At 48.5% G+C, this 26,284-nt stretch overlaps 1 protein-coding gene across 1 annotated transcript; it reads right to left on the bottom strand.

The window, feature by feature from the left end:
- Positions 1–13,391: 13,391 nt before the first annotated feature.
- On the bottom strand, positions 13,392–24,263 carry PHYH (phytanoyl-CoA 2-hydroxylase). Its single transcript, XM_086474648.1, has 6 exons — positions 24,116–24,263; positions 23,257–23,338; positions 21,295–21,476; positions 20,386–20,535; positions 16,560–16,691; positions 13,392–14,443 (listed from the first exon to the last, which is right to left on the bottom strand). The coding sequence occupies exons 1-6, from the start codon at positions 24,230–24,232 to the stop codon at positions 14,390–14,392; spliced, it is 717 nt and encodes a 238-aa protein (XP_086330774.1). The 5' UTR covers positions 24,233–24,263; the 3' UTR covers positions 13,392–14,389.
- Between the last annotated feature and the right edge of the window lie 2,021 nt (positions 24,264–26,284).

The raw sequence follows: 26,284 nt of genomic DNA, 5'->3' as shown, positions 1-26,284 counted from the left end.
CCTGAAGTGGACTCTTTTCACAACATAAGGATGGATTAATTTGTCTAAAACACACATTTCTTTACTGGAATGCCAAGAGCATTCTGGTTTTAGGGATGAATGAGCAGGGGAGTCAATTCCTGATGAAAAGGACATCCACAAAGTCTCCATCAGGCCACTGCATGGATATTCAGCTTTGATCACTTTAAAATTGACTGAATAAGGCTGCATGTGAAATACAGATTCATGCCTGTTCTTTCTTCCTAACAGCTTGTTTACAAGATTTAACCTAGAAAAGAGGCAGCTAGAGAAGAACTGGTGCTGAAAAATCCTGAGGGGTCCCACAATTTATGTTGAATGGCTGGTATAGAGTGACCTCAGCAGAATTTTAAGTGACAAATCCTCATGAACCGTGAGGAGCGTAGACTCTGTGAGCACTTGTGAAGTTAATACTGCGGTGCGTAAGTGCCAGCCTGTCAAGGGTTTCCAGCTGTTGGCTGAAAAGGGGTGCGAGAGGGCTGTGGCCATGGAGCAGCCTTCATTGGCTCTAAAATGCCTCACTTTGAACCCTTAGGAACTGTTTGACTCTGTTCTTGAATTGACTCCTTGCCTTATGTGTTTAAAACCCCCCCCGCCGTGGCGCTGGCGTTGCAAACCAGCAGTGCTCACACCGCAGACCGGCGGGAGCTCTTTGGAAAGCCCTTTCCCCATCACGCAGTCCGTGCCGGGTTCCCAGCACCATCCCCACTACAGCACCTTTACAGCTACAAACCTGCAGCTCCCACTCGGAAAAGCATTTTAATGAGTCTGGCACCGTTTTGTGAGTGGTTTTAAAGAGCTGAGAGATTACATTTAATAGCTTTTACCCTTTTTCTGGCATTTTAAATTTTCCTGAAGTCCTTCCCAGTCACTGCCACGTCAGCCTTGGCTGCTGGCAGAGCTGCCTGGGGGACAGCAGCTGTGTCAGACCAAGCAGGGTGAGGTCTCCAAGGGCGGCTCCTGAGAAGCATTTTTCTGAAAGCACATCGCTCTAAGGATGCCTGTGGCATTTGGCCAGCTTTTCCTGGACCTGATCCTTCTGCTGCCCCTGGCTCATTCCCAGAAGGATCACAGGGTGTTTTTAAGTGCCTAAAACCACTAGTACCTCAGTGACTTGGTGAAACTGCCACCACCCGTCCCGTGGGCCTTGTCAATTCCTCTTTTGTTTGCTTGCACAGCGGCTGGGAGAGAAATGAGTTACTTCATTTGAAGCAACTGGACAGATTTACCTCAGTATCCTGCAGCCCCCATCTCCTACAGGTGCTATCGCTGGGCAGCTTTGCTTGGCACGTTGCATCCATTTGTCTCACGTCGGTATGATTTGATGGGTGGAGGTTCACTGGTCGGTGACTGTAAATCTGTGACATGGCTTGGCCATTTCTCCTCTTGATTCTCGTTCAGAATAAATACAGTGCGCGATAAAACACTCCCTGGGTTTGTATGGTGTCATGTCTTTGAGGAAGAAGATGAGTTGCTTGCTCAATGTCTTCGTTTGACCGAGAGCTCTGTGCTGAATCACCAAAAGGAGTTAGTTTGTGGTCCGTAACTCCAGCGGCCGTGCGGTTTGCTCATTCAGACCAACAGCATTTGCTCACCTGGAGTCCACAAAACCAGCGTGGAATTCCACATGGGTATCCGCCTCCAGCCGGCACGTTGAAAGCTTCGGCCTTTTTCCAATTCCTGTCCCTTTGGCCAATGGAAAGGAGATTTCTGCAGAAATCAAACTGTCAGAGATGGGGTGGTGCTTTATCTTCATAAATGCCCCCAGCACTGTGCTACACAGGAAAGGTATGCGCCTCCTCGGGAGCCAAGGAATGAAGCGATTCATCTTGTGCGCAAAAGTAGGGTGAAGAAAGCAAGGCCCGTTGCTTTGCCTAAAGCCCAGCATGAACAAGGAGTGCGGGAGACGGATGTGTTGGATTTTGTGTGCCTCAGTCTATTTTTGGAGGCGCTTTTCTTGTGCCAGAGATGGCTCCAGCCCAGCAGAAGCCGGCAGGAGGGGAGCTACCCCCTGAGGCACGCTGCCACGGGAACGCGCAGCCCCAGCACCCTGCCAGAGCAGCCTGCGGGCTCTGGTCCTTATCGAGCCAACGCATTTCCACCAGGGCTTGGGAGCAAGAGCAGAGGCAGAGCCCCACGAGAGGCAGCTGAGGTGTGACCTGACAAGCCCAGCTGGATCTACGCTGCCACCGAAGCTGTCCCAGTCTTGGGAACGTGATGCAAAGACCTCCAGCCTCGCCACGAAGAAGCCCAACTGCGTGCCAGGCTGTGTTGGCGAGAGCAGCCCGCAGGGCCGGGGCTGTGAGTCTGCCCTAACGCTACCCGTGGGTGTAAGTCATTAAACTAGATTAACGCTACAGAAACCTCCGCTGCCGCTGTTGGCATCGCTGGTGACTCAAGCCAGCGGTGTTGCTGAAGCTGCCACGTCCCCTAAATCATTAAGCAAAACGGCGCTGGAAATACAATGCAGAAAGTGTACTCTCAGAGCCATTATTAAGATTTGCAGAGCAGTGAGCTGATAAATCAGCCCTCTCCCCAGCCAGGAAATGTTCTCCTGACTGCAAGGTTGTTTCTCCAGCTACAAAGTTCCCCCTGTATATACAAACTTGGGCAGGAAGATACCCAGCTTCTCTCATGATAACCTCCTATGAAATCAGGCTTGGCTTAGAGATGTGAAGCACCCTGCCTCTCCTCAGCCCTCAGCTACTGCTGAAATGCTGATTTAGAGCACCTTGCCCTGCTGCCACAAATTATCTTTCCTTGGATTTTACAAACGCTTTGAGGAAAAATTAAATCTTTAGCGTTTTTTCCCTCTGCACTACCAGTTTAGGTTTATTAACTCTCAAGTAAAATCGAACTTAACGAAAACATAATAACCTCTCACGATAAACCTACTACTAAAGGACTTGCCATTTTGCCCTTCAGCTGACCAGTGCAACAGTGTCTGGGGCCATCACGTGCAGCTCCCCCAGCAAGCTGGACTCACCCAGCCATTTCACATTTTGTATTTTCCAAGCCACTCGCTGCCTGGCTTTTCCCTCGCAAAATTAAGTGTATGTGTGACAAGAGCGCAGGCAAGGCCTTCCTCCTGTTTTATTCTCATCTCCCATGCAAAGCTGTGCTGCAAATCCCATTTCATTTTGCCCTGAGAACAGCCCTGCAGTGCCCACGTGGGAGACCCTCAAGGTGCAACTGGGGGTCCCTCCACTGCTGGCCAGAAAATCCAGCCTGAGCGACCAGTGCTCTTCTATTTATATGCTTAACGGTGGTTCAAAAATGGCAAAATAACCTTTGTCCATGTCCTTCTGTGACTCAAAACCCGACTTTTAGAATGACTGGCAGAAGGAAGGGAAATCCCTAGTGTCTCTGGGGACCTGGGTTACTTAGGACCATTATTTTTGCTATTAATTTGCACCTTGCTGTTAGATTTCTTCTAGACTTTTTTACCCGCCCTGGCGTTTGCTTCTGCCGTTTGTTGGCTGCCTGACAGCTCTCGGCACAGGCAGCTGGATTTGCTGCTGTAGCAACATGGCACGGCTTCCCCTCCAGCACAGCTGCTTATGTTGTGTTTTTCTGTTCTGTCTTCCTAGACTTAGAGCCAAGAAAGGAGCAGCTCTGGTTTCAGGTACCCACACTGCTTGCACAGACAAGGAGGAGGGGAGTAACCAGAGCAAGGAGAGGGAGATATTTTGCATAGAAAAAGGTAATTGCTCCCTTTTTCTCCCCACAGCAGCTAAGGTCTGGAGAACAGACGTGTCCAGGCTGGCTGTTCAGGCACAGATAGGGGCTGGGAAAGGCACAGGGGGTGGGATACGAGTGCAAAGAGGAAAATAAGCGACGTCGGTGCAGGCTGCGGGGTACTCCCCGCACAGGGGGTACTCCCCAGGTGAGCGCCCGCGCTGTGACCCCGGGTCACTCAGCACGTGGTGGCTGTGCTGGCGTTAGGAGAGCGCCCGTGACGCTGAACGTGAACGAGTGTAAAATGAAGAGGTTCCCCCTTCCCTGGCCAAACTGGGATAAACAGGGCGGCTCAGAGGTCAGGGGCTGGGCAGGAGCTCGCCACGGGCAAATCACAGCACCCAGGGCGCCCGTGGCTGAGCCCATCCTGTACACCAGCGGCACAGCGTGTGCCACAGGAACTAATTACACGGGGTCTTAATTACCTTCCTAAATTAAGGCCTCAGTTACTTGCTAGCACACATTGAGACTTGCATACCCTGTGTGTTAAACCCACCTAACGCTGTCGGTCTGGTTTCATTCAGGTCCACGGAGATCCTGGTGATAAAGTGCTTGACCGCTCTGGTTAGATTCAGTGAGTTATGTAAATCCCTCCCAAAAAAATCTCAGTGTTCTTTCGTCCCTGAAACTGCTGCTCCGCTCCTAAGAGAAAGCTGCAGTGGAATGGGGGGGTCTCTTAGCCTCGAAGTTGCTTGGGAACAGCAGCAATAAATGCTTTCTCACGCCTTTTTTTTTTTTTTTTTTTGCTGTTGCTGCTTTTGACAAGTCCTGTTGGGGGATGAAAGCTCCCTTCCAGCTCTCAGCCTGGAAGGGAGATTTCTTGGAAAGGTCAGGCTGATTTTTTTCCTTTACTTTTGAGATTAAGAATGGAAGGAAACAATTGCTGAAGACCAAAGTTGAGTATCTGGAAAGCTCCCAAGCCAAACCACAAGCCTAGGTGTGAGAGGGCGTATGCTTTTTGTTAATAAAGTTGGCCAGCAGCAGCTTTGGCTGTACAAAGTGTTGGAAATTATGAATGGACCTCATCACATCAATGAAACTGGCTTAAAGACTCATAAGGGATAAAACTACAATGAAATGGAAATTTTCTTCATTTCCCTCTTGTGGTTTTGAAGCTTTTGGATCCTATTTTTCACTTTTTTTTTTGGCGGGGGTCCTATTTTTTCTAGCTTCAGTATTTAGAAACACTGGGGGTGGGAAGATTTCTGCTTTCTATTTTTCCCTCATGCCTGAAATCCTCGTGTGAACCAGAGAATTTCTGAAATTGAATCTTGAAGAACAGAAATGGCCATAGCTCAGACATCACCGAACACTTCATCAAAATCACAAGCGGGGTCAATGGGATCAGTACACTTGGGACCACTTGTGAACTACAGTAACCATCAGGGCTAAAGATGCAGCCAGGGCCTATGGCCGTACATGGACCTGGCAAAACCTCTGCCTTCCAGCCCAAATTGGCCCATAGGAATGAAAACCGTGCTGGTCTGGTCACCCCCTGCTAGTCCTTGTGTTCGCCAGCGATCCCGCAGGTAGAAGGGGGCTGCAGATCTCTGGGGCTGCAGATGTGGGGTGAGCTGGGGCAGGAGGGCACCTGCTGCAACGGGAACGGCTGTGACCCCCTCTTCGGTGGAGAACCAGGGCTTTGCCTTTGAGCCCACGTGCCCCTGCGGGCATTTGGGTGTCTGTGGCTCCCAGGAGGAATGCAGCTTTGGTGTTCTGGATACGTGTAAGTTTAGTGAGTCTTGTAACAAGAACGGAGGCAAAATATACAATGGAAACGATTTATTTTTTATTTAAAAAATAAGATAATGCTTTGAGATCCAATTCTTGAGAGAAAATGATAAAGAAAGGGAAAGTAAGAGAAAGAAAAAGGAAGAAAGAACAAGAGAATGAATGAAAGGACGGAAGAAAGGGAGAGAAAGAAAAAGGTAGGTGATAAAGAATAAGACAGCAAGAGGAAAGAGAGAAAGAGAGGGAGAAAGAGAGGGAAAAAGAGAAAGAAAGAAGGAAAAGGAAAAAGGAAGAGAAAGGGAGGACTGCATGCATCAGAGGAAAGGTGGTCTGGAAATGACATGAACAACATTTTAGCTGATGTGTAGATCAGGAAATTCAGGACATTACTTTGATGGAAAAAAACCTTCCTCAAAATCACGTCGTGGGCAATGTCTCTCCAGCTCATGTCTCTGACAACACCCCTGAGGAGTGGGCGTTTCCCCTGCGTTTCAGGGCCAGAGGATGCTGAGGGAAGGCACGTGTCCTGCAGAGAGCATCCACGTGAGCCCCAGCAGGAGGGGAGCTGGGATGGGTGCAGAGCGGAGAGCCACCCACTGCCTTGGAGGAGAAAATAGTATCTGCCCACAAAATCTTCCTTAGCGATATGTTCCCCTCACTTGACAGCTTTGAACTATGATCAGGAGGGCAAGCACCCCACAGGAGGATGCAGCAATGATAACACCAGGGCCAGGTCTGTACCGCAGCCCTGATGCTCAGGTCCTGACTTTTCCTGCTCACCCTCACATAGCAAAATGGGGCAAAGCACCGTGGGGAAGACCAGGCACCAAACTGTGGACATGTTAAGTCCTGTCGCGTGACTCACGGCCCTGCCTGATGGTGCAGGTGACCAGATGTTTGCGAGGAGGCGGTGGGCTCGACACCTTCTAGTTCAATGCAGGTTGCCTCACACCCCATGGAGGAGCTGCCGATCGTCTGCTCCACGTGCATGCGGGGAAACCGATTGCGTGAAACCTTGCTGCACGCCTGTTACTCAGCAGAAGGCCTTATTAAAAATAAACAAAACCTTTCCACAAATAGCATGCATGCCGTTTTTCCTTACACACCAAGCTGTCCTTAGGCCTTCAGATGCATCTTGTTTCATATTGCACATAATAATTCCTTAGGACAGCTGCCTTTTAATCACAGACGCAGCGTAAATCATCTACTGATGCATTGAGAAATGGTTTCAAACTGAAGGAGGTGAGATTGAGGTCAGATATTTGGAAGAAGTTCTTTGCTGTGAGGGTGGTGAGGCCCTGGCACAGGCTGCCCAGAGAAGCTGTGGCTGCCCCCTCCCTGGCAGTGCTCAAGGCCAGGCTGGATGGGGCTTGGAGCAACCTGGTCTGGTGGAAGGTGTCCCTGCCCATGGCAGGGGGTTGGAACTAGGTGATCTTGAAGGTCCCTTCCAACCCAAACCATTCCATGATTCTGTGATACTCTGATTTCTGAAAATTTGACTGTAACAACATGGAAGCCAGGACATGGGCTGGGACCAGGATGGTCACGCAGTGAGGAGATGAAGAGATATTGGCAGGTGGTTTGCCAAAAGCTGTCTCCAAAATGGTTTTGGCATTGCCCTGTCTGTGAGCAAAGGCTGTAATAAAGTGTCATGAAGTGACTGCTAGGATGTAAAAGTAGAAAAAAATGCCCTTGGCTCACAACAAGGAGATTGACTTCAACGTTAGCACAAGGACTCATAACTGCACTGAAATATGGTGCTGAGGAAGCACCTACCAGCTCCCAGGACTCATTAACATGTCCTGATGATTTTTGGAGAAAGTAATGGTGGTAAAGCCAAACTCCCACTGGGCTGGAAGCCTTCAGGAGAGGGTGTCCAGCCCCACACACCAGAACGACACCCCAGCGCTGCAGAGCATCGAGCTGAACTGCAGCGGGATTCCCTGGAATAAAGCAGAGCCATCCCTGAACGGCTCCCCAGCCCTGCAAACTCCACCGGGAGGGCCCAGCAGCAGGAGCCCCCTGTGGCCGGTCACCCCAACGTCCCGCAGGACAGGCAGGACACAGGCAGCTGTTTGGGTTTTGGGTGACTCTCAGCTGCAGCGTCCTGGTGATCTTCTCAGCCCAAACACCCGCCTTTCCAGGGTTCCCTTCTTTGGTTATTCAACCACACACCCGTTGGCAGAATTTCTGAACAACAGAAAGAATACCACGCAGCCACCAAACATGGTTTTGCTCTCATTTCATTTTTATTTCAAAAGTAAAAATAAAATCCACATCTTCGTCAGCGTTACTAATGACTTCCCATGTGAGCTCATACTGAAACGTCCATGAAACTGTGATGCACTGTGTCTATTTTGCATGGAAAAAGGATGTTAGAAACCTTAAAAATGTAAACATGCATAGAATCTTATAGTAATAAGATTAATTTCATCTAACTATACTAGTTTTTATAATTCTGTTATTAATAACCTTATATTAATAGAGCACCAGCCCAAAAGTATATCAAGAAAGAGACTAGAAAAAATATTCAAGAAGCAAAGCACATCTCCCATCATCATTTTTTCTTTGACTACCTAAAATAACGGCAGCAAATCTGCTTTTGTAGGTCAGGTTTTCTTTGAAGCTGCTCAGCCTCAATGCAACTATTTTGTATTAGCATAAAATGATTTTGTAATGCAGTATTTGGGTTAGTTTCTTGCACAGAGGGCAAAAAGCACATAAATCTGGCTACTCAGAAGCTGATGCTCAGGCACACATTTTCCATCCTGGTCTTCAGAAGCCACTTTAAATATTCTTTTTGCTCGCATGACCTTTGCTCGCTTCTTCCAAGCACCTCCACATTAAAAAACAAAAACAAAACCCAAACAAACACAAAAAAACCCCACCAAAAAACCCCCAAACAACCCCAAAACAAAACAAACCCCAAATACTTAGAAGCCACCACCTTTGAATACAGCATTTCCTGCTTACTCCTGGCATGAGCTTATCTGTTTGGCCATGTATTCATAAAAATACCATAAAAATACCTGTTAACTTATTCATTGTTGCTTCAAAGTCCAATAGAAAAGTACAGACAACGCCAAATGAAATAAAAAGCTACAAATCCCAACACACAAAACCACACTTGAAATAAGCCAAAAGGCTGATTGGATTGATGTGGTTCGCAGGGAAGACACCACAGATGGATACTGTATAAACTCTGCCCTCCTGTTCTTCAAATTCAGTTCTGGGCACCTAAACAGCTGCTGGCGTAAGTGTGCCCTAGCCGGGCTGATCTGCACGGAAAGATACCACGACGTGTGGTTGAAATCAATTTTGGCAGCTCAGAGGTGGGAACGGTGACGAGCAGAGCTGGAGGAGGAACTTGCAGAGATCCTCTGCTGCTCTCCAGAGATGTGAAGGGGCTGCCTGGAGAGCAAGGGCACTTCTCCAACACAGGCAGCAAGAAGCAGCCTTACCAGCAAACGGCCAAAACCGCTTGCTAGTTACAAGCCAAGGTCATGACTTAAGATTGCCACAAGGTCTGAAGCAGAAGTCGCTGTATGTTCTGCATGTCCAAATTCAATCCCTTCTTTCCGCAGGTGCTCTCGGGTTGTGTTCTTGACATCAGCGCAGTAGCGCTCTGAGCTGGTGAAGCGACAGCTTATACTCTGCGTGAGGGAACTGGGCATCACTCACTGCCACGTGGATTACGAATGACCGGTCAAAAAGAGCTCGTGCATGCTGGATCGTGGACACAGGTGACCTAAAGCAAGACTTCACCTCCTTGATCTCAGCCAGCAAGCACAGCGGCGATCAGCGACGTCAGGTCAGAGCAGATCTCTGTGTCCATAAGGATTCTTGCTCTGTACCAAGGCAGTCACACCAACCCACTTATTTTGTAACCAGTTCTGAGTTAAGAAGACTTTGATAGTGTTTAGCAGCTTAACAAATATTGACAGTGGTTATCTACATCTATCTGATGTCATTTGCTCCAGAGCCATGAATGAGCAGGGGATGGAAGAACACCATGTCTCCCTTCTCCATAAACTTCTGATTATAATCCAGCAGCCCATGCAAAAATTTGATTGACGGACTCTAGAAACCAAGGAAGAGTTAAAATAATTCAGTAAAATTAGAATGCCATTGGTTTCTCAGTGTAGAAGAAGAGATGCAAAAGTCGTTACTCATTTTCTTTCCTGAAGGTAGTACCTGTAATATACCTGATGAAGAATCTGTGTGTTCACCTACAAGCCTTGCTAATCAGTTATGAAGGACTCATAAAGAACCAGAACGGTCCACTCTGCTTTCTGGATCATCTTTGTACATCTCACAGGTAGCTCAGCTTCCTCCGTTGCTCCTCATACACGCCTGTGGTAAGACTTCTCTGTGCGCTTTCTCTTTCGACCTGCAAACCCCTATGAGAAATTCCCATCTCACAACCGAAATGTTCTTCATCTGCTTCCTGAAGTTGAGTTCAAACAATTAAGAACTTCTGTCCACTGCAGAGAGCGAAGAAGAGCGCAAGGGAGCCCCCAGTGTTGCCTGATGCCACCTCTGGGATGTCAAGTCCAGCCTCCTGCCCCAAGCACTGCCATCACCAGCACTGGGCCAGGTCAGGAAGCGTCCTTGCTTAGGAGAAAAATAATGCTTGAAATTAAATTCAGGGCAATTGTATATCGTCATTTGTCTTCTACAGGAAAATGAACATGCTTGCCTGTCAGGAACAAATCCAGAGAAGGAAAAAGTGTCTCCAGACTTGGCAAGGATAGTGAAAAATGGTTGATTGGTGTGAACAAAGACTAATTTGTAACAGCTTCCCACACACAGACTGTGTCAGCGTGTACACCCCAGCCAAAACGTGGTCCCTTCATGCATGCCCTCCCCTTCAGGGAGCTTCAGGAGATCCTTGTGTGTCCTTGGCTGCACGACCAGGCAGCCACCGTCCCGGTCAGCCCTCTCCGTGGCGGTCTGGCAGCACGGAAGGGGAAATAGTGCAAGTCCTGATGCATGGGGCAGTGCGAACTCAGGCTGCCTGAAAGGCAGGGAACGCACGGAAAAGGCTCTTCATGCACTTTAGATGCGACATAGAATTGTCCTGGGGAACCCCACGTCCCTTATGGCGGTAATCTGTCCCAAGAGAGTGGTCCAAAGCTGCAGGGGAAGCACTGCTTCTAAGCATGCTCCTTGCTGGCACTCAGCTCGGAGGCCAAATGAGTTTAAATCTCAGTCTGTGGCCACAGGAAGAGCCCAGACGTGGTTCTTGGGCCCACAGCTGCTCTGCAGAGTTGTTGGGAATAGCATGAGCAGGGTGTTTGAGCAACCCAGTGTACTCTGTGCCCAGGCAGAGCTGGGCAGCTCAGAATAGGAAACAGCTCAGGTCTCAACCCTGCTGAACTGCAAAAGCTTATGAACAGTCACATCAACATTAAAAAAACAGTAACGTAGTTAATTAAACTTCCTTTTTCCCCCCATTTTTTTTGGTATGAAGTAAGACTTTGATCTGCAGCAGTAGAAGCCCAAGCCAGGATTCAAAACCCTTCCTTTGGCGCCTATTTAGGTGTCCTCATATCAAAGCGCTGAGTGTGCAACCACTGTCAGCGAGGTCAGGAGTCAGACTAAACGTGACATTTCTGAACCGTTAGTCTGGAGAAAAGCACGTAAACTCTAAGAGAAGCATCTTCTTTGTATTTATTGCCTTTTCCCAAGCTCCAGGAAGCACTTGTTTGCAATGTGTGTGAAATGACAAGCCTAAAAATAAAAAAAAAAGTGTCTTAACCAGTGGGGCTTCATGCCAGTGCAGACGGCTGGATAAGCAGCTGGGTTTCTAGTTCTTGCATGTTCCTTCTGGAAACTTGAATGCTGCTTTTAAAATAAAACAGTTGAGGGACAGTTAACACCATTGTGCAAAGACCTAAACTGCAGAGACATATTAAATTCGTTGGAAAGACTGTTTTAGATGTATCACGTGGTCAGATACAACAGCACTTCAATTTAGGAGGCACACGTGTAACTCCCAGCATGTGAACCCAAACATCTACAGCAAACCAAACAGTAAGAAACGTAACCCACCAAGCCAGGGTGAAACTAAAACACACCAAAACAACTTCCTATCTTTTCAGAATTGCTTTTAATTCAATTCAAGTAATTCAAAGGAGAAGAGGGAGTTTGGACCTGAAAGCTGGTAAGACCTTGCAGCTCGCCTGTGGCCACAGCTCCCTCTGCAGTCACCTGCCTGATATGCCCGAATCAGCTGCACTTTACTGTTAAGAAACCAAACCCTAACAGATATATGGTGTGGCTTTGGTTTTTATCCTGAAAGCCAAGTGCTGGAGACCCAGATTAATTTCTAGCCATGAATTTCCACTGGTGGGGCATGTGCTTTAGAAACCTGTGACTGCAGAACCTCTGCTGGCTGGGATGAGTGGAAACAAGAACAAGAGAGCACTCACCAGGTAGATCCCTCACACAGGAGGTCACATTTGCATGAACTGATGAAGAAGTATCCTTTGGACTCCAGCCCTTGCTCAAATATCCCGGGACTAAGTGCTTGTAGACCCTTACTCTCCCAGGGACATAGTCCTGCACCCATGAGCGTGTAGCTTTGTTGAGAAGGAGCCAAGAAGCCCTGATGGATCTGGCTCTGCTCTGGGTCATTTTGGGGAGGCGTGTGTGTGTGTGTGATCAGACTCCTTGGCATTGCTAGGATGCAGCTGAGCTGGTCTTGCACACAGCCAAGGGGAGTTTGCCTAAGGATAGCCCTCCCCAGGCTCTGGAGTATCCTCAACCTATTGTTATAGGAAGGAGAAAGGATCTCCCAAAGACTCTCTAATCAGGTGGGACAACTGCTGAGTTTAGATCATCTGCGAGGTCTTTGACGGGTTTGTTCTTCTGAAAGAGGAAATGCAAGCCTATATCTGTAGGCAGGCAGGCAGAAATTCTTAAAAACAAAGCTAAAGTTCTTCCTTTCCTTCTCTGTCCCAGCCACAGTAAGAGACATTCACAGTCTGGAAACGCTGGGAATCTGACGGACACCTGTCGCTCTTCTCCGTGGTCACAGCTCCCTCTGCACTCAACTCAGCTACACCAGTAAGGCCAGGCAGTGAAGTCTCTCCACGGATCCTGTGTCACGAGTGAGACGGCACACTCTAAATCCTCACAGAAATCCCAAGGAGAGCACCAGCCAGCCTGAGAGCCAGCGCTCAGCGAAGCCAACGGAGGAGCCCACGCAGCAAGCAACGACCAGCGGCACATGGCACAGCCCCCCAGGAGGGCCAGGGTTATACAGAGGGCATGGGAAGAGATACAGGAACCAGGATATTCAAAATCACCCACTGAGCAGGGCTGGGCATCTGTCTGAAAGACTCCTCCTTGTCAGACTTTTGGTGTTGTGGTCAAACCAGAGGCTACCAAGAGGACACGCCTGTCTGCAGGTGGGAACCGCAGCCCAGACACCTCACCCCACCCCCAAGGGTTTAGGACCAACGCAATAACTGTGCTCAAACCTCACCTTGCTCAGAAAGAAAGGTGACAGACAAGAAAACCTATAGTCGCTGTGGGAAGAGGAAGAAGTGCAAAACCTTCCTCCACATTATGTTGTCATGCATGAAATAACTGCAACAGCTTTGACTTGCAGCCTCTTGTCTAGGCAGTCCCCTGGGGGAGAAGATTTTGAGCCTTGTGACAGGACTGTACCTGGTCTCCTGTCTCAACCAAGCGACCTCCTGAGCTGCAGGGGAACAGAGCAGAAGGAGCCGTGAGAGCCCATTGGTGCCACCTTCGGTGCTGTTTCGGCACCTTCTTCAGGTGGAAGGGGGGAGTGGGAAAGACCCGAGGATTGCTGGTTTGCACTGGGGTGTTCAACGACTCGCCCCCCCACCAGAATTTCCGAGTGGCAGAAATAATACAACGCAGCCCTCGAATGCCGTTTCGCTCTGATTTAATCTGTATTTCAAAAAATAGAATCTGAAAGCAAAAGAATCTTTCAGAAAGCAAGGAAAAACATTGTGAAAGGGGAGGGGATAATTTCAGTGCACGTCGCTCCACCCGGCCACCAGTGCATCCTGAGGAGCATCCAACCACCTCCCCGACCTGGCAGCACCAAAAAGCACCTTCTCCCAGACCCGCCGGACTCAAAGGAGGACTCCCTCATTTCTCACAGCCTTGGATCAGTTGGGAAAGGCCAACGGGAGACTGGTTTACTGGCCCGGTAGCTCCCAACCCTGTCAGCCACATATTTCATTTGTGCCAGTGCTGCTCAGGAAGATTTGATGCCACACCAGGTCGTGTTTGAGGAACTCTACTAGCGATCATGTTCCAGCCCATCAATGCCATTTTTCTTTCTGCGTGTTGCTGCTTCCCCTTTATCCAGTTCCTCACACCGCTGATTCTGCTGGTGCCGATATTCCTGTCTTCATCAGCTGTACTAATAACTTCCCATGTGAGCTCGTACTGAGGGCTTGCCTGAAACTCTGATTCATTTGATTTCTCTTGCATAGAAAAGGAAGTTGGAAACGTTAAAAACCATACCTTTGCATAAACTCCTGAAGAAAATCTTACGTTAGTACAACATCACTCCAAAGGTATGCCACGTGAGAAACTTTTAAAAAACAAGAGTGTGAAAATATCAAGAAAATCAAGGTGTTCTTTCAAGACCTTAACTCTTCAATGTCTAAGATAACCACAGCAAATCTCTGTTTTTCTAGGTTACATTTTCTTTCACATACATCAGCTGTTCAGCCTCAGTGCAATTATTTTGTGTTAGCGTAAAATTACTCGCGATGCAGCATTTGGCTAAGTTACCGATACAGAGGTCAACAAAGCACACCGAGCTCTGCCTGCCGAGGAAGGGTCTGCCCTCTCCGAGCAGGGAAGCTCATTTTCAGGCACGTGTTTTCCGTCCCGTTCTTCAGAGGTTGTTCTACAGGTTAATTCTTTCCCCTTGCACAAGCCGTGCTCGGAAGCTCCAAACATCCTTCAAAACAAAAATAAGAGAGAGGAAAAGCCTTAAGGGCCAGCAAAAACAGTGACCAGGATTCCAGTTTACAGAGAGGGAAATAGATCCAGCATTCTCAGATAGCTACCTACCCACAAAAACACACCAAAACATTTACTGAATATCATTTCAAATCCTAAATATCAAGAACAAAAATACAGCCCAAACTAAGGAAGAGGTGCAGCCTCCACCTCCAGGAGACGGGTTGTTTGCAGGTACTACACGGATGGCAAGAGGCCCATGGTTCAAGTCTGGAAGGCGGTAGAGGAGGAAACATGAGCAGCACGGAGAACATCACCCTTGCACAAGTCACCCTCGCCTGCTGGTGCACACAGGGCCTCCCTTGTGCCCCTCTGGGTGACCAAAACGCTCACCAACTGACTGCACCTCGCGTGCTGCTGCCCATGAGCAAGCGGTATTCCCTGTGCAGCAGAAACCAGCAGGAAACAACGGACACGAACGCAGGGCCTCAGCCAGGAATTCGGTGCTGGGCAGGTGTTGCTGAAGATTGTAAAGCAGAGAAGACCACGACTGCGTCACAGAGGTCAGTCCTGGGCAACCTCCTACCTCAGTTTCCCTGTGCGGGGACTATAGTTCTTATCATCAGTCTTGTGAAGGTGAAATACAAGAGCTGTGCGCTCCTCTGGGAGAAAGCTCCCATCGTGGTTAAAAAAAGCTTAAAGCTACACAAAAACACAGAGACACCTCTGAGGCTTGTATGGGCACAACCTCATTTCCACTCAGGAGAAGGAGAGAGCCTCACTGCGCATCACTTCAGATGTCACCATGTACCTAAATAACTCCAGGGCTCAAAAGCTATAACTTTACAGACAAAAAGTAAGATCAGGCTTGCAAAACACAGCTGGACACCCCACCGGACCCAGGCACACTGTGGAGAAAAGCAAAACAAAACAAAAATCCCAAAGGTGAAAAAGAAAGTCCTCTCCTCCAGAATGCCCTTGATATTGTAATATCTATAAAATACGTAAACTTTAAAAGAAAAATCGCTGCCTATTACATCTAGACTTTGCTGCCTTGATACTGGCTGTGCACGTGTTTGGGAACTGCTGTGGATTAAGAAATTCAGAATATTTCCACCCCAGTAACAAGGTTTATTTCTCTTTCAGTGGCTGAATCCCTGAAGAATTTAGATTTGCAATTTTAGACAATGGTTTCAGTTGTTCAGCAAGACTCCATTAACCCCCCCCTTTTTTTTTTTTTTTTGAGGCAGATGTCTGTTGCTGCTGACACACCTGCTGGAGCCTCAAGTCTAAACAATTGATGTGGGATTACATTTAACCAAAAAAATTCACCCTACAGTTGCAGTCAGATGTGGCTACTTGTTTTAAAAGGAAAATCCACCAGCCATTAGGAGGGGAAACTGTAAGAACTGTGGAAGTCCCAGCTGTGGACGAGTACTGAATTTATCGTACCTTCTTACACTTGCGAATTCAGGGCAAGAGGTGACCACAACTTCTGATTCACATCGTTCAGCCCAAACATAACTGCAAAGACCTCTGGTTCAGACACACTCCCCAAAACAAACCACGAACCAGGAGATGCAGCAGCTTGCACAGACTTCACCCTGTTCCTGCCTTGTCCCGTCAGCCCTCCCCGCTGCTACCCAGCGGGGCAAAGCCCAGACCCCCTGGAACGGTGTCAGCAGCGCGTGTGAGCAGGCTCAGAGCTGAGCCATCACGACAGCGGAGTCTGTGGCTCCTCCTCACTTAGGCCACAACATCAGTCGCGGTCGCACGACGAGGTGCTGATGTAGTCACCAACGCAGGGACCCAGGCGTCCTCACACACCCCATTCTGACAAGCGGAGCTGGAGGAGGAACTTCCAGAGCTCCCGGGATGCGAAGGGGCTGCCCGGAGAGCAAGGCCACTTCTCCAGCAGAGCGAGAAGCAGCAAAAAGGCCCCTCGAAAAGCCTGCCAGTCATCCTCCGAACATCAGGTTTTTATCCTGCCACGTACCTCTACTTGGCACAGCTTGATCTGCCAAACTGGGCAGAGCAAAAAGCACAAATCTGTCACACGGGAGAGACTTAGAACTGACCTGGATTGTAACAAAAGGCACACAGCCCAGTCTTACCTTGAGTGTCACAGAAGTCACGTCGTATTTCTTGTGAGCCATTTCTACTATTTCTTTCTCCACGTGCTCTTGGGTTGTGTTCTTGACGTCAATGTAGTAGCACTCTGAGCTGGCGAAGTGACAGCTTATACTCTGCGTGAGGAAACTGGGCATCACTCACTGCCACGTGGATTACAAATGATCGGTGGAAAAAACCTCTCGTGCCTCCCAGATCACGGACACCTTTCCTTACAGATCGTGTCAGCAAATTCCTTCCTCCTTTCCAAGCATTCCTGCTGTCCTGAGTGTCCCCTTGGAGAAATACTCTTGCTAGAGGAATACTCTTGCTTGCTGATGTGCTCTTCTTCCTTCCCTCCTCTCCCAAACACTCCCCCAGCATGAACTGTACTACTCGATCTCAGAACATAAGCAACTAGAGTGGGAATAGGGAAAGCCAGGGTTGGAGCAGACCTGTGTGTTCAGGAAGGGTTCCTACTTTCTGCACCAAGACAGTCACACCAACCCACTTATTTTGTAATAAGTTCTTGCTTGAGCAGAGTCGAGAGGAAATAAATAGAAATGCCCCACCAGAAAAAGCTGTTCTCTCATTGCAGGAGCTATGCCAGCTGCAAGCGAGATCATGCCAGATGTCAAAGGGTACTGGACCATTTGCTGGCTCAGAGAGCTCCAGGATACTCACTGATTTACCCCAAAGGCAGACAAATGTTGAGATTTGGGACAGTATGAGGAAGCTCTTGTGTTTCTGCAGGATACTAAACAGGACTATTGCTCCACTAGCCAGGAAAGAGCCAGCAGATGAGACTCTCAGTACCTGATGTCCTCTCTGCAGATGGAAGGAATTCCACACCAGTAAACTACTACTGGGCCTGAAAGAACAGTCCACATAGTAGTCAATACAGGCAAAAGAAAATTAAAATAGAGGAGCCTGTGTTGCAGTGCATGAGGGGAAATATCTGCATTCGTACTAGTGGCTACACTAGAGGCTACAGTTCCCTTAAGGGCCTGGATGAAACTACTTCTGAGAAAGGATCAGGCCTCCAAAGGAGGGCACCTTTGCCTGTTGGATAATCATGATGCAAAAGAAATAGATGATCACAGAATCACAGAATTGTTTAGGTTGGAAAAGACCTTTAAGATCATCAAGTCCAACCATTAACCTAACACTGCCAAGGCCACCATTAAACCATGTCCCTAAGCACCACATCTACACGGCTTTTAAATACTTCCAGGGATGGTGAATCCACCACTCCCCTGGGCAGCCTGTTCCAGTGTTTGACAGCCCTTTCGGTGAAGAAATTCCTCCTAATGTCCAATCTAAACCTCCCCTGGCACAGATTGAGGCCATTTCCTCTCATTCTGTCGCTTGTAACTTGGGAGCAGACATCGACCCCCACCTCACTACAACCTCCTCTCAGGCAGTTGCAGAGAGCAATAAGGTCTCCCCTCAGCCTCCTCTTCTCCAGGCTGAACAGCCCCAGTTCCCTCAGCCGCTCCTCACCAGACCTGTTCTCCAGACCCTTCACCAGCTCCGTTGCCCTTCTCTGGACACGCTCCAGCACCTCAATGTCCTTCTTGCAGTGAGGGGCTATAAGAGTCAGTCTGGAAACAGCATTGTCTCAACCTTGTCATCAGGAATATGGACAGTAAAGTACCCCAAAAGTTAGGCTAACATCTTGACATGAGTCTGCAGCGGCCTGCCTGAGACGCAGTTGCTGATCCTGAGGGGAATGGAATGCCAGGCTTGTAAGGTCATTGTGCCCTGGACAGAGCAAGGACAGAGCTGAGCAACTTGTTCAGGAAACAGCAAAAGGATAAGAGTGCTGGTATCTGCTTCTCCCTTCTAAAAACCTTGTGGGGGGAGATAACAGCCAAAGGAGGGAGCCTTGCAGAGGCAAGACGGCTCTGTTTTGGCTAAAGAGTGCTGTGCCGTTCTCTGGTACCAGGGACAAGCCTGAGAACTGTTATCAAGAAAGGTTGATCAGTATTGATGGAGCCAAGGAAAGGGGGAGATACAGACGAGGAGGAAGGGGTGGGACTGGGCATAGAAAGGGGTTCCTCAGCACCCGAACTTTGGAAGCTTTCCCCACCAAGGATCACGATGATCGTTAGGACCGGCAGGACACTGCCTGGACCTGGGACCATAGGGCTGCCTTGGACCCGTGCTGGTACCTATCAATCTCTTTCCTCTTTTCACTTTACTTTCTCCTTTCCCTTCACTCTCTTTACCTATCGCACGCCGCTTTACGGGCAAACAATAAGTTTCACTGTTTGCCTGTAGCAAACCCCTTTGGCGTGGTCGCCTTAATTTTGCACTTCGAGATCACAGCAAACGAACCATCATGAGTCCACTGAGTGGATGTGACAGGGCCCAAAAACTGCACCCAGCATTCGAGGTGCAGCCTCATCAGTGCCGAGTACAGGGGCACGATCACCTCCCTACTCCTGCTGGCCACACCATTGCTGATACAGGCCAGGATGCTGTTGGCCGCCTTGGCCACCTGGGCACACTGCTGGCTCATGCTCAGCCGGCTGTGACCAACACCCCCAGGTCCTTTTCTGCCGGGCAGCTTTCCAGCCACTCCTCCCCCAGCCTGTAGCGCTGCAGGGAGTTGTTGTGACCCACGTGCAGGATCCGGCACTTGGCCTTGTTGAACCTCACACAATTGGCCTCGGCCCATCGATCCAGCCTGTCCAGATCCCTCTGCAGAGCCTCCCTGCCCTCCAGCAGATCAACACTTCCACCCGATTTAGTGTCACCTGCAAACTCACCGAGGGAGCACTCGATCCAGATCATTGATAAAGACGTTAAACAGAACTGGCCCCAACACTGAGCCCTGGGGAACACCACTGGGGACTGGCCGCCAACTGGATTGACCTCCATTCACCATCATTCTTTGGGCCCAGCCATTCAGCCAGTTTTTTACCCAGCACAGAGTACACCCGTCCCAGCTGTGAGCAGCCGGTTTCTCCAGGAGAATGTTGTGGGAAACCATGTCAAAGCCTTTACTAAAATCTAGGTAAGCAACATCCACAGCCTTTCCCTCATCCACTAGGTGGGTCACTTGGTCATAGAAGGAGATCAGGTTAATCAAGCAGGACCTGCCTTTCATATACCCATGCTGACTGGGTCTGATCACCTGCTTGTCCTGTACATGGCCCGTGATGGCACTCGATGATCTGCTCCATAACCTTCCGCGGGACCAAGGTCAGGCTGACAGGCCTGTAGTTCCCTGGATCCTCCTTCTGGCCCTTTTTGTAGATGGGTGTCACATTTCCTAACTTCCAGTCAACTGGGACCTCCCCTGTTAGCCAGGACTGCTGGTAAATGATTGGTTGATTGAAATGATGCATCATGATGCATAATGATTGAATGATGCACAATCAAGTCTTTTAATAGAAAAATGGATTGTGTTATCTTATAAATAAATACTATTTATTGGATGATGGAGGCTCCTGCTATCCAGAGATAAGATACCAAGAAGGCAGCGGGAATAAAGTTAGAGAAGCTCCTGATATTTGAGGCAGCTGAAAGGGAACTTTTGGAAAGGCCAGTACAGCCAGCCAGGCTTCAAACATAGATTCAACATCTAGTTTCTACTCCTGCTCTGTTTTTCTCTAGCAGCCCCACAGCATGTTCTTCTCCCAGAAGACAGAGATGTTTAGAAATAGAAAATAAAAGAGAGTGCAAGAGTATGTTAGGAAACTAAAAACTCATTAAAAAGTTCATGCACATATTCATGAGCTTAGAAAGGTGGGGATAGTTGCATCAGTTTAAAAAAAAAAAAATCAAAACCATGACAAGCTCTATCAAGAGACGGTTTCCTACCTTTCGGAAACCTGATGTCTTGTTTATCCCAGAGCCATGAATGAGCAGGGGATGGAAGAAAACCGTGTCTCCCTTCTCCATGACAAGGTGAACCCTGGGACTCTTCTGATCCTCATCAATCAGCCCATGGAAAAGTTTGTTGGTTTTACCCTAGATAAAAAGGCTTAGTTGAAATCACTCTGTTAAAATTAAAGCAAGTGTGGATTCTCAGTGCAAGGGACAGGCTACTGATCTGCTTTCCTCTGGGCAGTGTGTTGGTATGCCCAACTAAGAGCCTGCCCACTTGCCTACAAGTCTTCCTACTTCAAGTCTGAGGTACAGCAAAATAATACTTTTTCTATTTCCTGAAGCTGGATTCAGACAATTAAGAATATTTCTCGGCTGAAGAGAACAGAGTAGAGCAGCGGGGAATCCCACAAGTCTGGCCTGATGCCACCCACTGCTGGGGTCCAGCCTTCTGCTCCCATTGCACCATCACCAATGCCTGGTCAGGAAACATCTGCTCTTAAGAGGAAGATACCACTTGTTATTTAACTGCATCCAGTTGTTTACTATCCAATTTCTCCTCTTCTGGGCAATACACATGCTCACCAGGCAGGAACAAATTCGCAGGAGGAGAAAGAGAACTCAGGCTTGGCAAGGGCAGTGGAAAACGGTTCCGTGTCTTTGTGTCATTACGCCACAACATGCTGGACAGTTTCTAGGTGAAGGTGGGAACAGAAGCAAATCTACCCAGGTTACACGGAGCGAGGCCAACCAAGCAACTCTCTCCCGAAGAAACAAGCCAGTGTTTTCATAGACAGAAAAAACACCCCTGAAAACCTCACCTTTGACCTGTGCATCAACCCTCCATGTGAGCCCTCCCCAGCCAAAATGTGCCCTCCCCAACCCCCCCCCATGCCACTCTACCTCCCAGTATGGATAGCCGTGAGGCTTCAGGGGCAACTTGTGCGTCCCTGGCTGCACGACCAGGCACCCGTTGTCCTGGTCAGCCCTCTCCATGGCGGTCCAGGAGCACACGATGCGGTCCGCAGGCCGGAAGGGAAAATAGTGCAAGTCCTGATGCATGGGGTGGAGAAAAGTCTGTTTATCTGCAACACAGGTTCAAAACCTTCAACCTCATCGAACGTGACATGGCCTTTTCCTTCCCGTTAAATCACTGCACTGGTAACATCTCCTGAGAAGCTGCTGCTTGCTGCTGGAGAGACGTGGTGTACTCAGTGTCTGCTCCAGCCTCACACTGCCTTGGAAGCCAAAGGAGCTGGCTTACAGCCCGTCCCCAGAGCGACCAAGAACACAGTGGTGGCTCTTGGGTCAGCAATGGCACAAGGACACAGTGAATGCCAGGAGGCTGCCTGGCTGTGTGATCCCTCCGAAGTGAGATCCCTCCGAAGGGGGATCCTTTTGCTTGGCCCTGCCAAGTTTTCACCGTCCACTTGGGCGCTCTCCACATCTGTGAACTTTAACCAGCACGGTGTTGCACAAACCTTGCCCAGTACGAAGACGATCGAAGAGCCGTGCTGTCTGCAGTCACCTGACCTATGGCTGTGTGGCGAGCAGAATCAACCCTGCCTGTGCTGCACCCAACACATGTCTATTCAGCCTTCTTTTAAAAATAAAAATAAATAAAATCTCAATTTATGGACTGCAGCCTCCCCAGACAGTCTACCCAGCACACTATTCGTCTTTGCCTTAGAGGCTTTTTTTCCACGAAGTCTAAATTAATATTTCTGAAGTTTTGTTTGTCACTTCTTTTCTCACTATGGAAGTTAAAACATCCACAGCGAAACAGTCTTTTATATACTATTTATATATTTATTTTGCCATTGAGTTTGCCCCTCAGACAGATACAGTTACGATGTTTCCATTTGCCTCATTTGCCATATTATTTAGAATCTGGGCAGCCTTGAAAACTCTCCTGAGATATGCGTGTCTCCTCCAGGATACTGAATGCAGACCTTGCAAATACGGAGCAGTTTCCCATTTCTTGTCCATTATCATTTTGGTTTTGCTTTAAAAAATGTCTGGTCTCCCGTTGCATTTCCAAACGGAAATAGCACAGCTTTCTGTGGAGCATTTAAGATGACAACTGGAGATGACTTGAACAAACCCAGTATTTTAATAACTCAGTGTACTATGTATCTGCTCAGAAGCTGCACACCTGAGAATGAGAAATGTAGCCCAGGTCTCAACTTTGCTAAACTGAAACAGCTTATGCAGAGTCAAAGCTACTTTGAAAAACTGTAATATGATCAGCCTGGTGCTCTTTCTCTCTTCCTGCCCCCCGCTTATATAAATTATTATCTCAATTTGCAGCAGCAGGAGCCAAAGCCAGGCTTCAAAATCCTTCTTTTGGCACCTGTTCAAGTATCTTCATATCAAAGCGCTGAGCATGCGACAACTGTCAGCGAGGTCAGGAGCATACACACTCCAAGCAAAGGACGATCTCTGTATTTACTGACTTTTTACCAACGTCCACAGAAACACTTATTTTCAACACGTTTGAAAAGTCAAGCTTAAAAATCATGTTATGTTTTAAACCCTGGGCCTTTATGCCAGGGCAGCTGGCTGAACAGGGAGCTCGCTTGCCCACTTTGAACACGTGAGTGGTGCAGCCAAGACAACCACCATCTTTATCAAACAAACATCCACTGAAGATTGAAAGACAAGAAATGTTATCTCATTAAGCTAAGGTGAAAAGAAAACAAACTGTTACCAAAGTGGCCTCGTAAATTTTCAAAGTTACTTCATTCTAATCTGTCCCGTTTTGTTTTCAAAGAGCTTTTCTAAAACACTGAGTTCAATTTTGGCCAGACAGACAGCCTACACGCAACAATTTCACTGTTTTCCTCTTATCCAAGTTTTCCTTACCAGAATCTGGAAGTTTATTTATCAGCATGGTGTGCATTGCCATGATGTTTGGCCCTGTGAAGCACTCAGCATATCTGAGGACCTACGGGGAAGAAAACGTTAGAAAAAAAGATTAGAAACATGAAAGACAAGAGGCAAGGTTGCTGAGGAAGCACTGGGATCTGGATGTTTGGCTGAGGACTAGGGTGCAGGAGGAGGAGGAGGTGGGGATGGAGGGATGCAGGACAGGAGGCAGGATCTGGCACGTCACACAGATGGGCATGGTGGTAGGAGGCCAGGATGGAAGGTGGTGCAGCGGGCTGCTGGGTGGGGTTGAAAAGATGGGGAAGGTCACACTTCCACAAAGCTATGGCTGTCTGCCACCACATGAATACTGGCTACAAAGCTGGACCTGCCCGGACAGCACATGCTTTTGCTGGGTAAAAGACATGCAGCAAATGCTGCTGGTCTGTCCCACTAGCCCGTCACGGTTTGGGCTAGCCGCATTCCTGACTGGCTCTGCACCACGGGCGCAGAGGAGCACTGCCTGAAGTCCTCTGCCCTGACCACCAGCCATCCTGTGTTCGTGCAGAACACTCTTAAAAGATGGCTCGATAGTCCTTCCTCGCAGATGTACTTATGGGAGTGAGGTAGGGGGGCTCTAAGAGATAAAGGATATAACTTCAGCGGAACAAAAAAAAGCTTCTTTGCAGAGGCATTTAAACACAGACACATTCATACAGGCTCCTCCACCACCATCCCCCCCTTTTTTTTTTTTGTTTTTGGGGAGGTTTTAGGGGGGGTTTTGTGGTTTTTTGGTTTGTTTTTTTTTTTGTGGGGCGGGTGTTTTTGTTTGTTTATTTGTTTGTTTTAATTTTACCTCTGGCAGAGTACAGTATCTGAACAGCTCTTCATCTTCCTGGAAGTCCTGCACTTTATTAACTACTTTTTCAGACTGACCATACTGGGATCTCAGGGACTCATCTTTCATAATCATAGCTCCTGGTAGAGTCACCTCTTTTTTACAGATCCTTACGAACTCCTTTCTGCAAAGCAGAGGGAACATCCGTGTTGGGAGAGCCCACCTTCATCCAGCTTCCCCGAGCTCCCTCGAGCTCCCCGAGCACTTTAGGCAAGTGCCTTGTACCTGAAGCGCTCAATGTCTTCATCAGAAACGAGCTTCTTAATGAGCAGATACCCATTGTCTTCATAGAACTGCCTTTGCTCTGTGGTGAGGACATCGTTATCCAGGGTATAGCTGAGACACAGAGGAGAAACACGTTAGTAGGGCCAGACAGATGACGAGAGCAGCATCGGCGAGACCTGGTAGGGAGATGACGACATGTGGGGGAGCCGTGGCTGCTGGGGACAGCCTGCACGTCCACCCCAGCTCTGCAGGCGTGCAGCATTTCCCAGGCCCCAGCAGAGCCGGCATGGTGTGGCCACAGCGATGCAGCATCCCTGCCCAAAGCCACCCACTACTTCTGTGACAGAATTGAAAGCATCCCCCTCGTGCCCTCCCAGAGTGGGGAAGGGAGCAGGAAAGCTGGGATCTGACCTCAGCGGCTTTACTCTCAACAGAGATGCTGAAGCACACGGGAATAGTCACTGCAATCAGATTATCCACCCAGTTTCAAGAGGCATAGCTAAGCTTTTTTACTAAACTACAGTTAAACAAAGAAAAATACACAATATATTGTAAAATGAAAGGCTACACAATGTCTAGTGATCAACACTTGTGCTAGGGTGGAAAAAAGAACTGAGTTCTGCAGGTTATTTTTTTTATCTGTACAATGGAAGGTACAGCTTACCGAAACCTCCCCGGCTGAGGAACAGCACTGACTTGGGCTGAAGTAGGAACGCTTGTCTGGGATGGATATTAAGGAATATACACACTCAAGCACAACAGAGTAGAAGAATATCTATACACACGCATCCTGAATCCTACAATGTGGTCCATCTTAAAAGGTAAGTGCTGTGCTGGACATTCAATTCATGCTCTTGTTTATTTTGCTTCTAAACCAAATCTTTCCCACCTACAGAGCAGCACATCTGGCAGACACGTATAAAATAACAGCCTTGTCCACACGTCTAGAAAAGCCAGTACAAAATGCCTGGGACTCCAGAGTAGTCCACGGGCCCCCATTCACCTCTCAGAACATCAAGACACTCAGTGAGATGCTCAGTGGAGATGTTTACTTGCCCAGTTTCCCTCCCTATGCTCCAGAGAGCAGCCAGACCTACCCGAAACCTGCGCTGCCTCCTGGAGGTGCTTCTCCGCTCTCCTCTCCTGAACATCAGCGCGCCAAATTCAGAGCCAGAAGTCATATGGGATGAACCTGGGACTTCCCACTCCCATGCGGTGGTGCAAACCCTCACCTTCTCTCCAGCTGCTGCAGAGATTAAGTCCCTCCCCAGCTTGACAGGGGGGTGAGCCGGGGGCTTGTCCTCCACCTCGGTTCATTTCAACAGGTTTAAACGAACACAGTTGTGTTCCCCTGTGCAGAGCGAGGCATGCTCATCGGCAGAGCCATCAAACCCCACTTGCTGATGAAGCCTCACAAGAGCTTTGTGCACGGTCTTGAAGTGTCATCCAGGGGTAAAGACAAAAAAAAAAGAGCATTTTTGTGCAAATCTCTGGGTCTGCACGTGCGTGTTTGGAGATCCTTGTGCTTCTTCGGGGTTTTATGTAAACCAAAGGCTTTCCTCTACTGCTCACCGCTACCTTTTAAATGTGCCATAAGCCCATGCGTGCTTCTGGAATAAGAAATAGGTTTCATCACAACAGTTGTGCCTGTGGTCCCTACACCAGGAAGCTTAAACATTAGCTGGTCAAGTGTCACATGTGGTGGGAGAAGAAACACAACACATGCAAAAATGTGTAGCAAAAATGACGAGCTAGAGGGCGGGAAAGGTGCTGCAAAGAGAGAGGGAAGGAAAAGGACGTGAAGAGATTGGGTGGAAACCACCACAGCAGGTCACAGAGCGAGGGATTCCCCAACTGAGGGCACTACTGCTCCACACACCACATTTCAGGTCCAGTTTCAGT

Source organism: Leptosomus discolor, chromosome 1 (genome assembly GCF_034619465.1).
Source record: "Leptosomus discolor isolate bLepDis1 chromosome 1, bLepDis1.hap2, whole genome shotgun sequence".
Classification (NCBI taxonomy): Eukaryota; Metazoa; Chordata; class Aves; order Leptosomiformes; family Leptosomidae; genus Leptosomus; species Leptosomus discolor.
This window is presented reverse-complemented; position numbering and strand designations above follow the sequence as displayed.

What these genes read in the sequence shown, in the direction of transcription:
- PHYH (XM_086474648.1), bottom strand. Translation starts at nt 24,232, where the DNA reads ATGATTATGAAAGATGAGTCCCTGAGATCCCAGTATGGTCAGTCTGAA. An exon ending in ACGGCTATCCATACTGGGAG is followed by an intron (nt 20,536 to 21,294) that starts GTAGAGTGGCAT and finishes CTTTTTATCTAG; the next exon opens with GGTAAAACCAACAAACTTTT. An exon ending in TGACTTCTGTGACACTCAAG is followed by an intron (nt 14,444 to 16,559) that starts GTAAGACTGGGC and finishes TTTGTTTTGAAG; the next exon opens with GATGTTTGGAGCTTCCGAGC.